This window comes from Aethalodelphis obliquidens, unplaced genomic scaffold (assembly GCF_003676395.1).
Source record: "Aethalodelphis obliquidens isolate GAN/ISIS:26980383/991018 unplaced genomic scaffold, ASM367639v1 scaffold16, whole genome shotgun sequence".
Lineage (NCBI taxonomy): Eukaryota > Metazoa > Chordata > Mammalia > Artiodactyla > Delphinidae > Aethalodelphis > Aethalodelphis obliquidens.
Window position 1 is genome coordinate 27,406,923 of NW_020837960.1, and position 13,981 is coordinate 27,420,903.

The following is a 13,981-nucleotide window of genomic DNA, read 5'->3' on the forward strand; positions in this document are numbered from 1 at the left end:
TTTCTCCAGCCCCTTCATTTAGTTGTTTGGCTTTTAGGCTAACCTCCCTACACCACCAAGGCATCACAGAGTCTCTTAGACTCTGAGTGATTCTTATTTCCTATCCCATCAGGGTCAGAGTACTTTTTTTTTAAACTGTAAGTTCATACCTTATCTATCCTATTTGTGTCTATTTGCATTTCTTAATACTGTGTTGTACTTTTCTACTTACCTTTTTTTTCATTCGTGCTTCTTCCTGCTTCCATGTCATAATTTATGGTGCTCTCATTTCCCAGATTGTTCTCCCTCTTCCTTTGTATTTAAATTTTATTGATTTTTCAAAGTCGACATGAAAGCATACCAATTCTATGAAGTCTTCTTTGCCGTGGTCTCTCTCCCTGTGTGGACTTCACTCCCCTGGTATTTCCTCTGTGCTGTCTAACCCCCAGGTGGTCCTTAATAGAAGGGATCTGGCTTTTCTCTGTCTCCCGCTAATCCTGTTTGTTGATTGACTGAAGGTGGTGTGCGTGATGGGGCGACTGCCATTTACTGAGCGCTGCCTGTGGACTGGGCTTTACGTGTATTAGCTCATTTAACCCTCACATCAGGCTTGTGAGGTAGATTCTGTTCTTATCTTTACTTATGAGAAACCGAGGCCCCGAGCAGTTAGGTATCCTGCCCGGTGCGGCAGAGCAGGGATGTGCGCCCCGGCCATCTGGCCCCACAGCACACACTCCTTATCAGTCGTGCTGGACTGCCTCCAGTACTCAAGAAGAAGTTGTGTGATCCATCTAACAGTGTTTATTTAAATTTCAAATGTGTATTAACTTGGTTATGTAGCATTGGCAGTTCTTTATACTGTTGTTAACACATTAACCCCTCATTAAATCCTTTCACAAGCTTATTACATATCATTAATTCAGTTTTATAGAGATGATAAATCCTGCTTAGAATCTTCTGACAAATCATTGATACAACCAGTATTAAAAGTTATCTTTTCCAAATCATAGTTACTAGGGAAGAGGAGGATGCTTCCTACTAAGCTTCAGTCCCACCAGCCCTCACTTATGAGCAGCCTTATGCTCCAGAGTTCATTTCAGTCGACTGTCAAGAACTTTGCTTCGGGCTTCCCTGGTGGCGCAGTGGTTGGGAGTCCGACTGCCGATGCAGGGGACACGGGTTCGTGCCCCGGTCCGGGGGGATCCCGCGTGCCGCGGAGCAGCTGGGCCCGTGAGCCATGGCCACTGAGCCTGCATGTCCAGAGCCTGTGCTCCGCAATGGGAGAGGCCACAACAGTGAGAGGCCCACGTACCGCAAAAAAAAAAAAAGAACTTTGCTTCTGGGGGCGAATGCGTTATATTAAACTTGATGCTTTAAGTTCTTTGGGCAGGCCACGGTAAAACGTTTTGATTTGCAAATACAGTGGTGTTCTAACATGGGAACTGAAAGAGCAAAGTGATGTTCGTTCACTAACATCCACCTGCTGTGTGTGGAGCTCTTGGGCTGAACTTGGAGCTTTCCCTGTGGCATCCGGAGCACGAGCGCCTCGTGCAGCAGTGGCCCTGTGAGCTCCCTCCCTTCCCCGTCTTTCTTCCCACGCCCCTCTGGCTGACCACCTAAGCGGAGGACTTCCTGGGCCCGCACCACCTGTGGGTACCCATGCTCACTGCAGGGGGGTGCCTGTGGCTGAAGATGGTCAAGGATAGGAGCTCCCGAGGTGAAGGGATTCTGGAGGTCACAATTTTCTAGTCACACGCAGATCCTGCCTGCTTGCTGCTTCTCTTTTCACCCTGGCTGCTCTTTGTGTTGCTTTGCTCCATCTTACTTCAAGCGTGTGTGTGTGTGTGTGTGTGTGTGTGTGTGTGTGTGTGTGAGTGTGAGTGAAATATAACTCAAATACAAAAAAATCTGTTAAAATGTCCAATTTATCCAATAATTGGCAAAGCAAACAACTGTCGAAGCACCTGCTGGGACAGGAAGTGGAGCAGTGTCAAGCCTCCGCGCTCCGCAGTATGTTCCTTCCCGGCACAACTCCCTTCCAGTTCCTGCTGGTAATCACTGTCACTGCTTCTAGGGAAATAATTTATTGTTTTTCCTTACAATTTTATCACCTAGTAATGTATCCCCACACACAGTTTTACCTCCTTTTAAACTTTACATAAATGAATCACATTAATTGTGTTCATTTGTAGCTTGCATATTTTGGTCAGTGTGTTTTTAAGATTCATCCATGTTGTGACGCGTAGAGGCAGCTTGTGTTTGTGGCGGTGTGCTGTTGCATTGTATTAGTTTGCTAGGGCTGCCATAACACAGTACGCCCACAGACTGGGTGACTTAAACAAGGGAACCTTATTTTATCACAGTTCTGTAGGCTACGGGTCCAAGATGAAGGTGTTGGCAGGATTGGTTTCCTTCTAGGGCCTCTTTCCTTAGCTTGTAGGTGGCCATTTTCTTTTAATGTCCTCATGTGGTCTTTCCTCATGTTGTGTGTCTCTGTGTCCTAGTCTTCTTGTAAAGATACATATTGGATTAGGTCATATTGGATTAGGGCCCACCCATCCGACTCATTTTACCTTAATTACCTTTTTAAAGGTCCTGTCTCCAAATACAGTCACATTCTGAGGTATCAGAGGTTAGAGCTTCAACATAAGAATTTAGCAGGGGACACAGTTCAGCCCATAACATCCATTATGTGATTATGCCACAATTATCCATCATATTTTTTGAGGGACGTTATGATTATTTCCAGTTTTAGGCTTTTATACTGCTATGAACATTCTTCTGCATGTATAATGGTGCAAGTGCCTAAGTTTCTTTAGGCCAGGATGGAGCATTCCATCCTAGGAGTGAATTGCTAGGTCATGTTGCACAGCTGAAACATCAGTGGATAAATCCAGGCTGTCTTCCAGAGCAGTTGCTTCAGTTTACACTCCTCCCAGCCAGCAATGTGTGAGAGTTCCCATTGTTTCACAATTTTCCATCACTTGGTGTTGTGAGACTTTTAAATGTGTACCAGTCTTTCGGTGTGCAGTGCTTATTGCGGTTTAATTTGTATTTCCTATATTAGTAAAGAATTTGAACATCTTTTCCTTTATTGATTGGCCATTTTGATTTTGTGATATATTTGTTCAAGTTTTTTTGTCCATTTTTCTATTAGGTGGTCTGACATTTTCTTATTGATTTGTAGGAAGTCCTTAAATATTCTAGATATAAGTTTTTTGTTAAATCTGGTGTAAATATTTTCTCAAACTCTGTAGATTGTGTGTTTTCACTGTTTTACAGTGTCTTTTGATGAATAGGCATTCCTAATTTTAATGGGGTCAGTTTATCCGTCTTTTTCCATGTAGTCGATTTTTTTAATGTATCTTAAGAATATTTACTGTGAGGTCATTAAGATAGATTCCTGTTTTATCTTCTAAAATGCTTATAATTTTGCATCTTATGTTTAGATCAGTAATATATCCGGCACTGACTTTTATGTATGGTGAGGATGACCCAGTCCCATTTTTTCTCTGTGAGTAGTCAGTTCTGGCATCGTTTATCGAAAAGACCCTCCTTTCTCCTACTGCCCCGAACCACCTGTGTCACAAATCAGGTGTCCATAGCATATGCTCTGCTCTGCTCTGCTCCTAGGCTCTCCATTCTGTGTCACGGATCTGCTTGTCTCCCTCTGCAAGAGTGTTAGACAGATTTGAATCCTATTGCTTTGTAGTAGAGCAGTTCCTCCTGCCTTGCTATTGTTCTTCCAGAGTGTCTTGGTTATTCTTGGTTCCTTCCATTAACATTTTCATATCTGCCTGTCAGGTTCCACAAACAGACCTGTTGGGGTCTTCATTGGAATGCCTTAACTCTGTAAGATCATTTGGGGGGGAATTGTCAATGTCATGAAAGACAAAACAAAGTAACACTGGGGAACTGTTTGAAGAAGACTAAAGAGAGACAATAACTTTAATGTAACGTGTAATGGTTTTTAAGAAAGTAATAAAGGCCCGGGACAAATGCGGACATTTTAATCTGGACTGTGTATTAGATGAGACCAATGCACCAATGTTAAATTTCCTGTTAAGTGTGATGGTTGTGTGGATGCCTTTGTTCTTAGGAGATACATGCTGAAGAATTCAAGGTAAAGTGTTGTGTTGCCTATAGCTAGCTCTCAGTTCATAAATGAGAGTGGGGATGAGAGGAGAGGGCAAGGGAGTGATAATGGCAAAATGTTGACAATTGGTGAATCTAGAGAAAAGGTAAATGAGTGTTGACTATTTTTTTTTTTTTTACCTGAAGATTTAAAATTTTTCAAGATAAAAATAGGGAAAATTAAATTTCGTTTTGTATATCAGGAAATCGTAGAGAGCCGGATCCAGGCTAATTCTGCATTACCTTAGTGTGCTATATTAAACAGATTTGTCACAAAAACTGATGGTGAAACAGCAAGCAAGATTGGTTATTAAAAAATTCTGTCTGTTTCAGCTTACTCGATACACATTTCAATCATATTGGAACAGCAAATGTCTGTGGGCCGGCTCTCCAAGTAAAAAATATATTAATAAGCGTTTTGTGCCAATTGCTGATTGCTAGGAAAAGAAAACTGGATTTTTAAAAAATACTGATTAGAGTTCTGGAAATCTTTTCCTATGTCATACTAAAAGGTGAGCAAAGTAACTCATAGGAGTTACACTCCATGCAATCTAGTTTCATAAAGCTAGGCTAAATATTTTTTTTACAAAAGCATTTCTGGTGCTTGAATACTAATGTTTTTATTTTTCATAAAGGATCTCAGACCCTTTGTTCTCATAGCAAATATCTTCACAATCTATTAGGAAAACTCTGAGTTTTGTTTCAATTATTAGTTATTACAGCCAAGGCACACAGGAAGTTAAATGATTCCACTAGTCATGCAGTGAATTAGTAATATTAGTGGACTCACAGTTGTTGACTTTTCTTTGCATTAGACTCTTTCTTTTCCTGAATGTTAAATAGGTGATTTCTTATCAAAATGATTTGTAAAGTAAAACATCTAATAATAACAACAAATAAAATCTTCTAACAGCAAAAGGAAGAACTGAGCTTCTGAAAATCAATCTTCGTGAGGTTGAATTGGATCCTGATATTCAACTGGAAGATATAGCAGAGAAGATTGAGGGCTATTCTGGTGCTGATATAACTAATGTTTGCAGGTATTTTTTGTTGTTGTTAATGGTCCGTGACGTTAGACATTAGTTATGGATTTATCAGGAGGACTTGTCTTAAAGTCAGTGTGCAGTTGACCCTTGAACGATGCAGGTTTGAGCTGTGTGGATTTTTTTCACTAAATATATCCTGTAGTACTACAGGATCTGTGGTTGGTTGAATCTGGAACTGTGGATAAGGAGGAATCGCTCGTTCAGAGGGCTGACTATAAGTTATTCCCGGATTTTCAACTGTGCCAAGGGTCTGCACCCCTAACCCCCGTGTTGTTCAAGGGTCAACTGTAGTTCACCTTTTAGAGCCTTTGATTTTTAAGAAATTGTTTTGCCCAACTTGGTCATAAATGGCTTTGACAACCTAAGGTTAATTTAGCCCTAAATTGGAGACTAGCTGCACCAACATAAAATAATATCATTTTGTTTTGGTTGGCATTATTTTACTACACACAGATGAACAAAGGTGATCAATTTTATATGTATATATATAAAAAAATTTCCCTTTCAGTTTAGTGACATCATAACTTTTAGACAATTCACATCACTCAGTGAAGAGGATTTGTTTTTAGTACTTAACTTCCCTAACAATACTTAAATTGACATCAGTAGCCTTTCCTTAAAACCATAACATCTGTGTTACTCATTTTTTCTACGAGTATTTGTCCTATTCGCGTGTAAGTTTAGTGGCACTCAGTAAGCTCACAATAGCTTCTACTGTTACCATAGAAAAATGTATAAAAATTTGAAGTTTTGGTTGGCTTGGCTGCCTAATAGCTTTTTCGTGAGCACTAGTTGTACACTTCTTCCTAACCTGCGTAATTATTTACAAGTGATCAGAATAAGCTGAAAATAGGATCCAGAGAAGGCAGATTTTCTCTCTTCACTTGCCCACAAATATTCCATGTAGGGAATTCCACATCCACTGTATTCAGATATATTCATGCTCCAGAGAGAGAGAGGTTCCTGGCTTTACCTCCTCTAATTAGGTTGCAGACAAACTGGTATAAGATTTGAGTTATGTTAACATTAGCTGTATGTTTATTTCCAAGTATGCAATTCAGTATTTCATAATTCTCCTTCAGTTTCCTAGACTTCTGGGCTGTCTTTGAGGAGCAAGTGGGGAAAAGAAAATTCAGTACCATCTGAGCCCAACCTAGACTTTTAGGATTCATTACAGTACTTTTTATGTTTAAGTCCTTTGCATCTTGTTTTAACCTTTCCTGAGCCCTCAGGATGTCTCTGAAGTGGAAAATTCTGAGCAGCATGGTAAAAACATATAAAATGATCTTTTGAATGTTTTCCCTTAACATTATCACAATTGAATATGTTTAAAACATTTGCAACAATAAGTATTCACTGATTTTGGTATATTTTTAGGGATGCCTCTTTAATGGCAATGAGACGACGAATCAATGGCCTAAGTCCAGAAGAGATCCGTGCACTTTCTAAAGAGGAACTTCAGATGCCTGTTACCAAAGGAGACTTTGAATTGGCTCTTAAGAAAATTGCTAAGTCTGTGTCTGCTGCAGACTTGGAGAAATACGAAAAGTGGATGGTTGAATTTGGATCTGCTTGAATTTCTGTCAGCTCTTTCATTTCTGGTATTTTTGTTTATAAAATGTGAAGAAATTCCAGCAATTTTTTAAAAAAACAGGTTTGGAACTTTACATTGGAGAGATTTTCTCTTAAAGGAAAAATTTAAAACACAAAAGAACATACATATACTTGAGAAGTAAGAAAAGCTTACATAGAGAGCCTGATATCCACATATCCATGCATTATAGTTGCACACCCTAACCAGAGTATTGGGGGCTGAAGAAAGCAACCAGTGTGCTATCGTAGAAACTTGTTTACAGAAAATGTAGAGGGAGCTCTGTTTCTCACTAGTGTTCATTGTTTTTTAGTTTTTTCTATTCTTTGCTCTGAACATGAGGGACCTATATCTGTTGGCTTTTAACATCAAAACTGGGTTTGTGTCAGATCTGTTATTTGTTGTTAAGAATTATGGTTTTGGATTAAATAATGAATCTGCTAGTTAAACCTTTAGAATTCACCTGCTACTGTTAGAGTCTATTATATAGTTTGAATTTTCCCTTCCCTTCCCTCACCATTCCCTCTACTAGCTATTTAATCGCTTATTGAGCTTTATGGGGGAATAGCCTCACGCTTTGTGGTTTTTGAATCCTTTTGCCAAGTGGCTTCTCTGGTTTTCAGTATTTGTTTTGCTGGCCGTATTTTACATTGGAAGGGTGGAAAGAACATCATGCTTGCATAAGATGCTCTTTTTCATTCTAGACTTCTGAGTTTGTTTTCACTTTTCTTTCAATATGTTCAACAGATAAACCCTTGATTTTTCTCAGCTCAAACATTGTTTTTTGCTGAATCTGCCTTTCATATTCTAAATAAATGCTTTGGTATTCTAAACAAGTCCACTCTCTTGTGGCTAATGCAAAACAAACACAGCAAAATCTTGATGGCTTTCGAGACAGCTTGTTTATTAACAAAATAATATCGTGCATAATGAGCAGCGAACATTTAAGAATCATTCCTTGTCTAGGTTGAGTGCTTGTACGCACGCTAAGATTAGGTTAGAAATATGATATGCCCATTCTTTTCAGCAGGAATTAGACCGTAGAAGGAGGCCAGAAAAGGAGAGGCCATGTATCTAGTCACAAGTAGAGTAGCCTAGTGTTAATTTTTTTTTTTCCTAGTGTTAATTTCAAAAAAAAAAAATTACATTTATCCTGTTTTGATTGGGCAACCTCTGCTTTAATAGTCAAGCTCTAAAAAATTTGTATTTGATGATATCCTGAATTTTCAATTTTGGACAGCAACTACTAGTTTAAAACCAGAAATAACATATAGCTTTTTTGACAGTTAAACTCTTAGCAGCTTCCTTGAGAGATTTCTTCCCCCTACTTAGAACCATATACCACAGTATTCATCTAATGCTTTAAATTACCCCCCTTTCCTCTGAGGCATAGATTTATAAGAGTTAAAATCATGAGATATCATGATTTTATTTTAATTGATTTAGTTCATCTTAAAAGTTGAAATGAGAGAACTTTCCTTTTATTCATGAAATTTTAAAATAAAGAAATAAATAATCCCACTAAGATAATCTTGCAGACTATTGCCATCCAGTAAGTTATTTTTTTCCCGAAGTCCTAGGGGCAGTCATTAAAACCTTAGTGTTTTGATTGCCAAAACTTGTTTGCATAGTTTAGTCAGACCATTTTGCTAGATTTCATGTATTTGTCTTGGCTTACATTTCAATTTTTTTCTGAATTCTTCATGCATAATAACGTCGTAATTTTGATTTTTAAAAAACTATCAGTTGAGCAGTACTTGGAGACTCAAGCCTCCTAGGAGCTTATCTTTACTGTGTTAAGTCAGTCCGGTGTGTTTTTTATTTCCCTTGTTTCTCACTTTGCTCTGTCAATGGATGGTGAATGCTTTGTGTGTATTAACCCCTTAAAGGATCCTGAGGAGATCCCTAGGGCGTTCTGTCCGACCTTTCCTGCACATGGTATGTGCATTGTCTTTATTGCAAGACTGTGTTGCCTTACCCAGAATGAGAGCACTTTTGTGTTTTATTTTATTTTTTCTGTTGTATTATCAAATTAGAAAGATTTGGTTCCTTTAATTCCTCTGAAAACCTGAGTGTTTGGGGTTCTTCAGCACAGTGATGTCGGGACTAAGTTTTCTACACTTCTGTCTCGCAGTTATCTGATCAGATAATCCTCCATCTTAGTAGGCTCATGTTGGTTGCCTGCTGTGTGCCTGTCCCTTGGGTGGGCGCTCTGTGGCCACAGAGTTGGACCAGGCAGTGCAGTACCGACTGGGCACTTCCTGTAATTACACCGTGTAGCTTCTGGCTCTCACTAATGAAACGATTTCAGTTTATAAATGGAAGGCACAGTAACCTGCGAGTTGCTTTGGAAAGATAACATATAAACGTTTTTCTCTCTTTAAATTTGCTTTAAAATTAGAAGTGGTATCCATTTGCTTGAACGACAGGACTACTATAGATCTTGGCTATTTTCATGAACAATTTTTGTCATTTCCCAAGCTACATGTTTATTGTAAACACATACACATGCAATTATGGCAAACATGTAAGCGTGTTACATGTTTACTGCAAACACTTTGCTTGCACAATTCCTTTACTTTTAAAAGGAAATGAATATTAATTGAATGTGCCAGACAAATGGCTCTCTAATGGAGGCCGAAACCTTCTAGTAATCCATGTAGAAAATAGACGATGGCTATCTTCAGTCAGCAGCAGTGTGGGCATTCCAGAACGACCAGACACACTTTGGGCTTGGACCTCTACCTCCCAAAATGCCAAGACAGCTTAGAAGAGGTAACATGTTGTGGTCTAGCTGCCTAACTGGGGGTTTCGTTTGGGCTCCAGAGACTGCAGTTTTTATGATGTGATATTTGACTGTCCAAACATAGGCTGAAATCACTAATTACTCAAAAAGTGAGCAAGCAAGTGTCTGGTGAATCTGCCGTAAAAAAACATACATGTACATCAGGAAAAATGTGTGTACACAGCCCAGATTTTCAGTATAAGTGTCACTCTTTCACTTTGCTACATGCAGCCTGACTCTTCTGAACAGAAAGTGTTGGTACTGTAGGTTTCGAACACCTTGAGTTTGTTTGAATCCCCTCCTTGGAAGTTTCTGTCTACACTGCCGTATCCATGATGAGAATCACAGACCAGCTGACGCGGTTCTGTTTCACTTTCCTTACCCTAGCAACCTTGAGGCAAAGTGAAGGATGAGGCAGGTATTGCTTGGCATGTGGGCTTTGGCTCCTTCTGTGTTGTCTTGATTATTGACTCTTTTGGCATAATAGTAGATTCCCACTCCTCCTTTTCTCTTGTGCATGATAAGTCACCTCAGGGTGTTTCCTGTGTGATAGGCATAAAACGTTAAGGATAATTGTTGGCCTTTTCCAAGAAAGGGCCACTTTAACCATATGAAGAAACAATAGTAATCCTTCTTTTAACATTTGTTTTGTATCTTCTGTTCCATAATGGTTTTGATTATATAGTAGTTTGTACATACCACTTAATTTGTGATGTACATAATTTTTTTTTTTTTTTTTTTTTTGCCGTACGCGGGCCTCTCACTGCTGTGGCCTCTCCCGTTGCGGAGCACAGGCTCCGGACGCACAGGCTCAGCGGCCATGGCTCACGGGCCCAGCCGCTCCGCAGCATGTGAGATCTTCCCGGACCGGGGCACGAACCCGTATCCCCTGCATAGGCAGGCGGACTCTCAACCACTGCGCCACCAGGGAAGCCCAATGTACATAATATTTATGTGAATCTAAGAATCTGTCACAATAGAAAAGGGTAGGAATTATAGTTGGAGGGCGTGTTAGGGGAATACAAATATTTAAACCCCAAATGTTTTATTCTTATCTCCGCTAATTTTTTTTTTTTTGCAGAAAAAGCTAAAAACTGTAATAATTACTGTGTTTACTTATTTATACCTTTAAGTTAGGCTTTTCGTACTTATTTATTTGATTTTTTAGGACGTTTGCTTTTAATATTGTATTCTCTTGTGAAAACTATATGAATATTTAAAAATAAAGTCCCTAAGATAACACATATGTTTTTAAACATTCACAAATTAACAATAATTCTTTGAATTTTTATTAGGTTTTTTGGCTCCGGACAACTCTTTAACTTTAGGAATATTTCTCAATTTCCAGATGACTTGTTAATAAAAACAGGAAAAATATTAAGGTAACGTCATCAAATTTATTCTTTTTATTTTACCTTTCTCCTTTGTTGATTGATTTTATTTTATATGTATAGAAATAACCTAGATTCTGCTTTGTCGCCAGCAGTGTGTAGGTTTCTGTACATGTGGAAATTTGGTAGGGAATTAATGTGGAGGTTTTCCTCCTATGAAAGGACTCCCATTTTATTTTATGTTCAAAATCATAAAATGCACTTTTGTTTTACAACCTCTGAAATGACTAAATATTGCCCTTTGGAAAACCTGAGTCTTTGCACGTGTTATTTCCAGAGTCTACCTCAGTCAAACAGGCTTAGTTTTAGGTGCGAATGAATTGAAACCATATTGAAATTCAGTTCGTCATCTCCACTCTACCTATGTGTTCGTCTAAGCGCTTCCTTCTCTCTCCTCTCTCACTCACTTTTTTTAACACTGAAATTTCACTTGAAAATATTTGTTGTTCTTCCTCTGGGAAAGCCATATATTCCAAGTGAAGCCTCTACAGAATGTCTGGGTGAGTCTTCCCCTCTTTGCTGGGACAGCTTCATCACTCGATGTTCCTCATGTCAAGGAGTGGTTTCAAACACAACACACCTCCCGTTCTCTCATAGCTTCATAAATACAAACTCATGTGACAGCATTAAAAGTCTCGGGACCTAACCGTTCCTGTACAAGGACCTAAGTACTCCATGGAAACACACCGAGGTGGACACGTGACATGTCTGTTCACACGGCAGCAGGGCAGCAGGCGTCGCCTTCGGTTAACATTGTGCAGACACAGTGTCCAGCGAGATCGCTATGTGCTGTAAGTGTTTTGTTAAGATTTTTGTTTCAGTGTCTGTCTCCCAGTATTTTGAACCTAATTTAAAGAAAAAGACGTTTCCAAATTGTATTTATTAAATGTGCTTTTCCTTACATTTTGTGCGGCTACATCACTAGCTTCATGAGCTTAGCTGTGTCTGTGCATAGGTTGTAGTTTGGTAATAAATTTCTAGAGTGTGGCCTGTCGGTGTTTTCTTTGTGGTTCATATTTGATCTACAGTCGCTGGTCCACTTATTGCCACCAGTGGGAGTAACAAATCCCTCACTAGTAAGGGATGACTTTTTCCGGAGTTTCAGTTCTTATAAAATCACATATTGTGAACCTGACATTTTGTGTTTGCCGTGCATTATGCTAATAGTTTCAAGGTTGATGTGGCTAAGATAAGAATGGCTTTTCAATTAATTCTAACTGGTTTAACAAATACACGTATTTGTGTAGCACCATTGCAAAGTGGATGTTCCATAAGGTGAATTTTCCACATGACGGTGTCTTTTTTTTTTTTCTTTCCTGTTTCCATTTTTCTTTTTAAACATCTCTATTGGAGTATAATTGCTTTACAATGGCGTGTTAGTTTCTGCTTTATAACAAAGTGAATCAGCTATACATATACAAATATCCCCATATCTCCTCCCTCTTGCGTCTCCCTCCCACCCTCCCTATCCCACCCCTCTAGGTGGTCACAAAGCACCGAGCTGATCTCCCTGTGCTATGCGACTGATTCCCACTAGCTATCTATTTTATGTTTGGTAGTGTATATATGTCAATGCCACTCTCTCACTTCGTCCCAGCTTACCCTTCCCCCTCCCCATGTCCTCAAGTCCATTCTCTACATCTGCACCACATGACTGTGTCTTATGTTATGAATTCTCCAAAACTATTTTTTTTTAGTTCACAGGCTTTATTTTTTGAGCAATGTTATGTTTACAGAAAAATTAACCTGTATATGAGGAGAGTTCTCATATACTTCTCCCCCTCCCCTCCCCCCGCCATTTCCCCTTTTATCAGTATCTCGCTTTAGTGTGATTTGCTTGTTTTAGTTGGGTCAGTATTGATTATTACTAAAGTTCATAGTTTATATTACAGTTCATTGGGTTTTGACAAAAGCATAATGTCATATATCCACCATTACAGTGTCATACTGAATTGTTTCACTGACCTAAAATCCTCCCTGCTCTGCCTGTTCATCTTTGCCCCTCCTCTTAACCCCTGGCACCCACTGATCTTTCTACTGTCTCCACAGTTTGCCTTTTCCAGAATGTCATATAGCTGCAATCATGCAGTATGTACCCTTTTTAGACAGGCTTCTTTCACTTAGCCATATGCATTTAGGGTTCCTCCTTGTCTTTTTGTGGCTCGATAGTTCTTTTCATCATGGAATATACTCCAGTACATGGATGTGCCAGTTTGTTGATCCATCACCTACTGAAGGGCATCCTGGTTGCTTCCAGGTTTTAGCATTTATGAATAAAACTGCTGTAAACATTCCGGTGCAGGGTTTTGTTTGGACATAAGTTTTCAACTCATTTGAGTAAGTACCTAAGAGTACTGTTGGTGGAATGTATGGTAAGGGTATGTTTAGTCTTTTGAGAAACTGCCAGACTGCCTTTGAGTGGCTGCACCATTTGCATTCCCACCAGCGATGAGTGGGCGTCCCCGTTGCTGCACGTCATCGCCGGCGTTTGGTGTTGTCAGGGTTCCGATCGTGCCATGCTGATAGGTGTGTCGTGGGTTCTCATTGCTGTTTTAATTTTCAGTTCTCTAATGACATGATGTTGAACATCTTTTCATATGCTTATCTATTTTTAATTGGTTTTTACTGAAACCTTTCTAAAAGATATCACACTTGTTCTCTGACTTTGTAAAGTAGAGAATTTGAATGTAACCTTTTCTTTGTCATTCAGAGTTCTTGTGATGTGCTACCCTCAGCAGCTAGTGGAGGGACAGCAGGGCTTTTCTGCCTGTCACTCAGTGGTCTTTGAGTTCTGGTGTTTGCTTCTGTAGCATTTTTACTCTTCTGTTATCAGGCTGTCAACCTTTATTTCTCTTCCAATTTCCGGCCTGCAGTCTTCAGTGAACCTAATGAAAAGAAACAGTTGTTAGGCGTGTTAGAATTGCGGGTAAATTAGGAGTCCAGCCATTTGGGGATGAGGAGTGATAGGGAGGTCTGTTCTTTGAGTGTTCGTGTTTGTGTCATTTATCTAGGCCGTCTGTGCCCTTTCTAGCTTTATCTTTAGTTCCCAGAGTGT

The 13,981-nt window shown here is 39.4% G+C and overlaps 1 protein-coding gene across 4 annotated transcripts in view; it reads left to right on the top strand.

The window, feature by feature from the left end:
* Nucleotides 1–10,917, top strand: part of KATNAL1 (katanin catalytic subunit A1 like 1) — a 111,185-nt gene extending 100,268 nt beyond the window's left edge. For 3 of the 4 annotated variants that reach the window (XM_027116578.1, XM_027116577.1, XM_027116579.1), the window contains 2 exons: nt 5,027–5,153; nt 6,537–7,583. In XM_027116578.1, the coding sequence (XP_026972379.1) occupies nt 5,027–5,153; nt 6,537–6,735 (326 nt within the window). In that variant the 3' untranslated portion in view covers nt 6,736–7,583. Of the gene's footprint in view, nt 1–5,026; nt 5,154–6,536; nt 7,584–10,830 lie in introns of those variants that run through there. The other variant, XM_027116576.1, reaches the window with a different exon arrangement.
* Nucleotides 10,918–13,981: the final 3,064 nt, after the last annotated feature.